The following is an 8,785-nucleotide window of genomic DNA, read 5'->3' as shown; positions in this document are numbered from 1 at the left end:
CCTCCTGAGATCCTTCCCGTTTCTGGCTTCCGCTGGGCCGACTGAGGTCTGTTCCAAGACTCTCTGACAGAATCTCTGCCCTGGTTCATGTTCTACATTTCCAGCAAAAGGATGCCCAGTAACCCTTGGCTTTTTCTCTAGGCAGCATTTCCCGACAGGCAATCTCCTCAGTCCAGTGTCTTTCTGCAGTCGGGCTTGGCTGAGACCTCAGACCATCAAGTGTTTTGATCCCTCTTGTTACTAGCTCTTTCTCAGTCTCTCAACGTGTATTTTACTATAAGCAGCAGAGAAAGCAGGCTGCACCTTTGACACTTTTGACATCCAAGCTGCTTGCTCACGAGTGCTGCACGGACATCTGGGGACCCAGCAGGCCAGCTCCCTTCCGCCCCCTCCGGCTTCCCCCAGAGGGTCCTCCCTGGGCACCAGGTCAGCCATGGTCCAGTTCCCCTGCGTCCCCTACTTCAGAGACCCATACCTAGAAGAGGAGGGGGACAGCTCACATGGCCTGCAGACCAAGGGCTCACAGCGAGCCGGAAGGCAGAGGGGCGGTGAGCGGGGTGGGTGGCCTGGGAGGGGCCGTGGCCTCCCAGAGGCACAGAGCTCTTGGCAGTGTGTGTGTGGGTGCAGCGTGGTCAGCCAGGAGCCTGTCCTTCCGGGAGGCGGAGGGAGCAGGTGGCCCCGCTAGGCCTGGGGGCTGGTGGCATGCCAGGGCGGCAGAGGAAGGGTCTGCTGGCCACGACTGAGTTTGAGGTCAGCTGAGCGTCAGGAGGGCAGAAAATTCAGGACCGAGGAGGGCACGGGCTGGCGGGGAGAGTATAGGAGCCCCAGTAGCTGGGAGTCAGACCAGGGCCCAGGGTCCCATTACTGCCACTCAGGGTGGGCAGGGGATCGGGGTGGGGCGCGTGACAACAATCAACACCCAGAGAAGGCACAGGGCCCTGCGGGAGCCCCGCGTCTCTGCCCACAGAGGGCTGGACCAGCTCCAAGGCTGTTCACACCACCCCCCAGCTATCCTACACCCAGCCAAGTGATGCTGCCCAGTCCAGAGGGGGCCCTGCAGCAGAGCCTCTGTGTCGGCTGGCCAGGACGCCCACCTCTGGCCGACTGTGGCCCCACTGCAGGGTCCCTGCTGCCAGTGTGGAGAGGGCACACCACAGGGAGAGCGAGGGCCCAGAACCCCTGGGGACTTGACCCCCACAACACAGCCCTGCCCGCAGCTCCTGGCAACCCGTGGACACGTGCAGCAGGGAGTCCGGGGTGAGCCCCGGCAGGGACGCAGCACCTGCTCCCGGCCAGCACAGCTGTGTTCAGTGAGGGCTCCATGGGCTGGCCTGCAAGGGAGGGCGCTGCCCCGGGCCATGTGAGGAGCAGGGCGCAGGGCCAGGCCGCCAGAGCACGGAGCACCGAGACGCTGAGGACACACACAGGGGCTGACCTGAGAGAAGGCTCTTTATTACACCCGCCCAGGGAGGCCAGGCTCTCCTGCCCCCGCCGCGGCTCCGCACAGGCCGCGCCCCGGGGCACCGCAGCCCGGAGCCTGGCCAGCCCCGCTCCCCTCCTGGGCAGTGAGGGCAGTGGAGGGAGACGTTGCAGCTCGCGGAGATCCGAACACCCGGCCTCCCCGCCCCTCCAGCCGGCCCTGGGCCAGAGTCCAGACCGCGCGGGGGGAGGAGAAAGGCGGGCCGGGGTCTCTAAAAGCCACTCCAGCCCGAGCCAAGACAAAGGGCGGCAGAAGCGAAGCCCGCGGGCCCCGCCGAGGGGAAAGGCCCCGCCCCGCTGCGTGTCTCCCCGGAGGTCAAGGCCGAGCCCGGGGCGGGGCGGGCGCGGAAGACCCGGAGGGGCAGAGCCCAGAGGGAGACGCGGACGGGCGGCCCCGGAGGTGTCTGCCACGGACGAGCGGAGTCCAAGGTTCTCGGGGCCGACGGCAGAGAGTCCGGGCGCCCAGAGTCCGTGCGCGCACAGACACGGACGCGCGCGGCGCGCCGCCGCTCCCTCGGCGCGGGCGCCGCCGGGCTCACCTCTCCTTGACGTGGTTCTGTGCGCCCGCCGCCCCGCCCGGCCCGTCCCCGCCGCCCCCGCCGCACAGCGCCTCCGTCAGGTCGTCCATGACCGCCGTCTCTTTGGGGTCGAGCAGGTTGAACTCGCGGGCGAAGAGGATGAAGTGCACGTAGAGCGTGTTCAAGTGTCCGTGGAGCTCGAGCGCCAGCGTCTCCTTGAAGTGCGCCGAGTAGATGTGCGCCAGCACGTGGAACAGGTACCTGCAGATCTTCCGCACCAGCGCCTCGAAGGAGCTGGGGAACTCGCGGCCTGCGACCCGGGGCGGCCGGGTCACCACCGCGGCCCGGCCCCGGGGCGGGGTCTGCCCCCTCCCCCCCGCCGCAGGCCTCCCTGCGGCGCCACCGCCTGCGGCGCCACCGCCTGGGACCCGCGGCCCGCGAGGAGGGGCCGGGGCGACGGTACCGCCCACGGGCCACGCGCTGCCCTGGCGGCTCAGGGCGCAGAGCCTGGAGGGGGCGGGGGCGGGGCGGGGACACGCACCGTATTTCGTGGGGAACACGTCCTCGTCGGTCACCAGCTTCTGCACGGAGCTCATGACGAAGTCCACGTACTGGGGGGCCGTGCACTTCACCTTCTTGCCCCGCTCGTCGTACCAGTAGTACTGTCTGTGGGGACAGGCGCGCGGTGACGGGCGGCCGGGACAGCTGGCCGCGCTCACCCTTTGAGCTACACGGGACCTCCCCCTGCGTTAACGGCCACGGACAGCTTTCCCATCTTTCCCCGGAGGCCCTGCCTTGACTTGTCAGGATCCGGGGCTTCCCTGGTGGCTCAGAGGGTAAAGCATCTGCCTGCAGTGCGGGAGATCTGGCTTAGATCCCAGGGTCGGGAAGATCCCCTGGAGAAGAGACTGGCACCCCCGTCCTGTACTGGCCTGGAGAATCCCATGGACAGAGGAGCCTGGCGGGCTACAGTCCACCGGCAGCAGAGTCAGCCGTGACCGAGCGCGCAACACGTTCACTCGCCCCACAGGCGGCTTCCTGCTGACCCCAGTATGGGCCAAACCTGCGCCCTGGGCCGCCTGGGGTGAGGGGGCCTCTGTCCCTGGCTACCTCACAGACTTCCCCGGCAGGTGGGGGTGGGTCAGGGCGTCAGGAGTTGCGGACACCCGGCCCAGCCCTGAGACCAGGGGCATCTCCCAGTTCACGAAACACTGCTGTTCTGCCATCCTCCAGGCGTGGGCCCCTGCAGCCACCACGTCCCACTCTCCCCTCCCGCCCCAAGGTGGGCTCCAGTCTTCCCAGCAGGGGGCCCTGTGCCTGCAGGCGGGCTGGCCGAGCGCGGCACCGAGCCGCTGGCGGGGAGAGGGGAACTGCAGGCTGCCTGGGTACCAGGCACCTCTTCTACGGCCTAAGCACCAACCCTGCCCCAGCAGACCTCCGCCAGCACCCCGCCCCCTCTCGCTGTCTTTACTGGGCTTCAGAACTGACAGCTCTCCCCAACACCATCCCACTTTATCGCAGGCCAGGACCCCAGGCTGGCCCTGAGCACCCTGCCCTGACTTCCTGAGCTCACTAAGCACCCCTGGGTGACAGCCACAGGGCACCCCCGCACTCCCAACACCTGGTCAGACCTGCTGGCAGGACAGCAGGCTCTCCATTTCATGGCCGAAAGAAAAGACACAGCCCAGGGGGCCTCAGAACAGCCCTGCTGCCCACCCCTGCCCCTCTAGCAGGAACCAGGGCTCTTCTCACCCCCTTCGCCTGTGAGTTCATCTGTGCCCCTGGTCGGGCTGGGGTCAGGCTGCAAGATGGGAACACAGCCCACAACAAATGGGCAGGCCACCAGGAAAATGGCCGCCCCTCTCTGGACAAGGGAACACAGCCCTGACTGCCACTGGGTACCAGGCTCCGGCCTCCCCACTGCAGAAGGCAGATGACACTTGCCAGCCACTTCCACCTCGGCGAGGCCTCCCTGCCACGCCTGCACCCAGGCTGCCCCAGCACTGCGGGCCCCGCAGAGCCCAGCACCCGCACGCCCCCCAAGGCCCCGGAGTGGGTCAGACAAAGCCCTGAGAAGCTGGCCAAGCTTCCTGCGGGCCCCCAGGAAGCAGACACCCAGCAAGGATCCAGAGCCCTCCCCAACACAGGGTGGCCCTGCTGACCGTCTGTCCCCTGCCCAGGCCCCTGCCCTGCCTGAGGACGCGCTGAGAGAGGACAGATGACGCCCCTCCCCTCACAGTGGCCCCTGGGGCCCTGGGGCTGGTGCAGGGAGGGGGGCAGCACCACCCCAGCGACTCCCCAGCCCTGCTTGGTGCTGATGCCCCTGGCCACCAGTGCCAGAGTCGGAAAAACCACTGCAGCTTGAAACCAGGAGGCCTTCCCACGAGGTCCAGACCCGGAGAGACCCACTCCTCGGGGCCTGCTGCGGCCCTGCCCATGCAGCCGGGACCCTCCACGTTCAGCATTCTTCTCCGGCCTCGTTTTATTTCTGCACCATCTCACAGTAAAGCTGACTGGCTTTGGCGTGCAGCCTGACGGGTTTTAACCTCAACAGCTCCCAGACCGGCCCCTGGCCTGCTGTCAGCCCCCCGCACACTAGCGATGCGTCGTCAGGCACCCCAGGTGGCATCCGGAGCCCGGCTCTGCCGTCCGCCCTGCCTTTCTCGTCACTGAGACGGACTCCTGTGCGGATGCACTAGTCCATCACGCATCTGGGTGGCCTGCAGTTTGGGCAATTATGGGTCAGGCTGCTAAAACCCTCCTGGGCAGGCGTCTCTATGAGCTCCAGTTCCCATTTCTCTCACGTGGATGCTCGGGAGCAGGACAGCCAGGTCCACAGCAGGAACGCCACCGAGATGTCCCCGGAGTGGCCGCTCCACCGGCACCCCCTCCACCCGCGCGGGCACGTGGCGAGGAGGTGACAGACGCTCCCCAGCAGCGTCTGAATCCGTGCTCTCCGCCTGCTCCGGGTGTTCCTCTGCCCGTGGGTGCACGGGGTCCTCCCCGTGGCCGGTCTGCGTCCTCTGCCCAGTCAGAACCAGGTTTCTCACTGTGAGCTGTGAGGGTTCTTCATCCCTTCCAGGCCCTAGTCCTCCCTTGGATATGGGATCCGTCTGTGGTTTGTCTCTTTCTCTCAACAGTGTCTTTCTCAGGACCAAAGTTCTGAATTTTGGTGAAGTCCACTTTACTGGCTCTTCTCCACGGATGGACTGTCTCTCGCGTCACGACCAAGGACTCTTAGCCTAGTGCTACCTCACGAAAGCTGCTCCCGTGTTTTCTTCTGAAAGTGTGATGGCTTATATTTAGAGTTAGCATTTACTTCAAGTCAACTCTGGCAGAAGGAGACATCTGGATGACTGGTTTTTCTAACAGCATGAGTTGAAAAGACTATCCTTTCTCCACTGAATCCTTCTCATTCCTGTCAAACATCAAGGGGCCACGTCTGTGCCGGTGCGTTTCTGGATTCTGCTGTTGCACGGACCTCTGAGTCTCTTCACCAACACCACAGTGTTGATCACCACAGGTTTATAGTAACTCTTAGCACAGCACTGTTGGACTCTGATTTGACTGTTTCAAAATCACTGTAGCTATCCTAGGGATTCTGCTGCTCCGTGTACATTCTATAATCAGCTTCTTTATGGGTGAAGGCTCTGCTGGGAGTCTGACTGAAGTCGCGTTGAGTGAATCTACACTTCTGCTGCGCTGTCTCCTGTCTCCCCATCTGCACTGGTTCATTCATCAGCGTTTTGTAGCTTCGTGCATGCACGTGTCTCCTCAAGTCTACGTCTAAGTATTTCACTGGTTTTGGAGCTACTGTAAATGATGTAACTTTATCAACTCTGTGCTCCAGTTGCACACTGCTAGTGTACAGACTACGGTTGATGGTTTGTGTGTGCTGAGCTGGCTAGATTGACTGACTCAACTTTTTCCTAGAGCTCTCGGGCTTGTCTACAGACAATCATGCTGTATGCAAATGCAGTTTTATTTTCTTCTCCAATTTAAATGACTTTATCCCTTTTCTTGCCTCACTGCATTACCTGTCTTGGGTCCATTGTGGTATTTTGTGCTTTCCAAGGAACTAGTTCATTTAATCTAAATTGTTAAATTTACGTAAGCAGAGATTTTTCTGATGCTTCCTTATTACCCTCTTAATTTCTGCTGGGTTTACAGTTATTTCCTCTTTTATTCCTTATATTGATAATCTGTATCTTTTCTCTTTTTACCTTTGTTAGTTTTACTAGAGGTTTCTCAATTTTACTTCTCTTTTCAAGGAACCGGCTTCTGGTTTCATTTGTTTTCGGAAATCCACGTCAGTGAGCTCTGTCCCTATTTTATCATTTCTTTTCTTCTGCTCAATTTAGGGTTGTGTTTTTTGCTTTTTTTTCTGGGATTCCCCAGTGGCTCAGTGGTGAAGAATCTGCAATGCAGGAAGACACAGGAGATGCAGGTTCGATCTCTGGATCAGGAAGATCTCCTGGAGGAGGGCGTGGCAACCCACTCCAGCCTTCTTGCTGGGAGAACCCCATGGACAGAGCCTGGCGGGCTATAGCTGCAAAGAGCTGGACAAGGCAACACACACATGTATGCGCGCACACGCTTTTTTCCAGTTTCTTAATATGGAAGCTTAGGTTGCATTAAGGTGTTTCTTCTTCTGAAACAAGCATTTAATCCTCTGAACATCCCTCTAAACCTTGCTTTAGCTGCATCTCAAATGCAGGTTAAATCTGCTGCATCGTTTCAGTTTATAAGTTTCTCATTTCCCTGGAGACTCCCTCTCTGACCCATGGATTATTTGAAAGTGTGTTAATTTCTTGGGATGTCCCTGGCATTCCAGTGGTGAAGACTGTGTGCCCCACGTAGGGGACACATCCGACCTGCCTCGATCAGGGAACCAAGAGTCCCCATGCCACACAGCATGGCAAGAGAAAACAAGTACACTGATTTCTAAACGGCTGGAGGTTTTTCTGTTACCGATTTCAAACATAACTAATTTTGGTCGGATAACTTACCCTGCACCTCTGATTAGTTTGCTAAGGTCTGTTTTGTGAGCCAGGATGTGACCTCCTGTGGTGAGTAACCCCAGTGCACCTGAAAGGAATGTGGATTGTGCTACTGAGGGTGGAGTAAATGTCAATTCAGTCCAGTTGGCTGACGGTGCTATTTAGTTCCGGATTCTTGCTGGCTTTCTATCCACTAGTCCATATATTACCAAGAGAGGAATGTTGAAACCTGCAACCATAGTATCTGTCCCTTCGGTTCTGTCCGTCCGCTTTGTGTAAAAGCTCTATTTGGCACAGACGCGCTCGAGGTCAGTACTTCTTGACTTGAAGTCTGCTTTGTCTGGTATGAGAGCAGCGACTTTAGTTTTCTTCTGACTTATGTTTTGTTGGCATTTCTTTTTCCATTTTTTCATTTTCAACCTGCCAGTGTCACTGCATTTAAAGTGACTTTCTCATATTCCCTGTACAGCTGGTTCATTTTAAAACCCCAGACTTACAGCCTCTGTCTCGTCACCAGCACGATCACACCACGATAGTAACCGCGATGGCGGGCCTGTCTGAATCTAAGTTCACAATCACTACTTCTTCCCTTCGTTTTCACTCCTTGTACTTCCTGCCTTCTTCCGCACTATCTCCTTTTAATTTATCTAGTATGATTTATGTCCCTTATGCAACTTTTTTAGAGGTTACTCAAAGGATTACAAAGCACCTCCTGACCTTTCCACCCTGTACCTGGCGCCCAGGACCTCTTCTACATCTGGAGTCAGAACGCTGACCGCCCCCAGGGCTCTCCGCCCGCCCCCAGGGCACCACTGTCTCAGCGCTGCAGACACACACTGGAGGCCCGTCAGACAGCTATGGCTTTTGCTCACCTACCAGACACGTTTCAAAGAGCTGAAGAGAAGAGGCGGTCATCGCGTCTGCCCGTGTCCTCTGGCCCGCGGCCCGCCTAGCCCTGCTCCCTTCACTGCACGGCAGGTGAGCTCTCTGAGTGTCCCCTCGCTGACAGCGGTCCCCATCTTACCTTCATGCTTGAAGGACATTATGTGGAGCTCCCGGGAGACTGCTATTTCCATTCAGCACCTTAGCCTCCTCCTGGCCCTCGATGGGTAAGGATGGCCACAGCCACCCCACCACATCCCTGTAGGGGTGGCTGCTGCTGGCTCCGCTGGCTGTGACAGCGTGTTCTCTTCAGCACTTTGATTACGTGCCTGTGGTGGATTCATCAGGTTTATCCTATTTCAAACTCATTAGGCTTCCTGAATCTGTAGGTTTGTGTCTTGGCCAAATTTGGAAGTTTTCAGCTGTTAGGTCTTCAAATGTGTTCTGGGCACAAGCCTCCTTCTCTTCTCTTGGGACTCCAAACTCCCCTTTGGTTCCAGTCCTTCAGGCATCAGCAGGGTGGAGAAGGGTGTCCGGCCTGGGCTGCAGCCCCACTCTGGGCCCTGGGTGGACCTGATGGCCCTGTGACAGACGGCACACGGCTCTGTGGACCTCTGACAAACCTCCCGTTTCCTTTTAAACTAACTCATGTGAGTTTCCATTCCTTGGTCTTGAACGATTCCTAGAAAGGTGTTTGCTCCTTGGAAGAGAAACTATGACAAACCTAGCCAGCATGTTAGCCTTGTGTGACTCAATGAAACTATGAGCCATACCACGTAGGGCCACCCAAGACAGACGGGTCATGGTGGAGATTTCCGACAAAACGTGGTCCACTAGAGAAAGGACTGGCAAACCACTTCAGTGTTCTTGCCCTGAGAGCCCCATGAACAGCATGAAGACAGACAT

General features: G+C 58.9%; 1 protein-coding gene across 4 annotated transcripts in view; it reads right to left on the bottom strand.

Moving 5' to 3' along the window:
- Nucleotides 1-1,431: 1,431 nt before the first annotated feature.
- Nucleotides 1,432-8,785, bottom strand: part of MOB2 (MOB kinase activator 2) — a 52,539-nt gene continuing 45,185 nt past the window's right edge. For 3 of the 4 annotated variants that reach the window (XM_052662174.1, XM_052662175.1, XM_052662172.1), the window contains 2 exons: nucleotides 2,539-2,663; nucleotides 1,432-2,307 (listed from right to left, as the gene is read on the bottom strand). In XM_052662174.1, coding sequence (XP_052518134.1) covers nucleotides 2,015-2,307; nucleotides 2,539-2,663 — 418 coding nt within the window. In that variant the 3' untranslated portion in view covers nucleotides 1,432-2,014. The remainder of the gene's footprint in view (nucleotides 2,308-2,538; nucleotides 2,664-8,785) is intronic. The other variant, XM_052662173.1, reaches the window with a different exon arrangement.

The sequence above is a fragment of the Budorcas taxicolor genome, chromosome 25 (assembly GCF_023091745.1).
Source record: "Budorcas taxicolor isolate Tak-1 chromosome 25, Takin1.1, whole genome shotgun sequence".
Lineage (NCBI taxonomy): Eukaryota > Metazoa > Chordata > Mammalia > Artiodactyla > Bovidae > Budorcas > Budorcas taxicolor.
The sequence above is the reverse complement of the archived record's forward strand: the minus strand, read 5'-3'. Positions and strand labels throughout refer to the sequence as shown.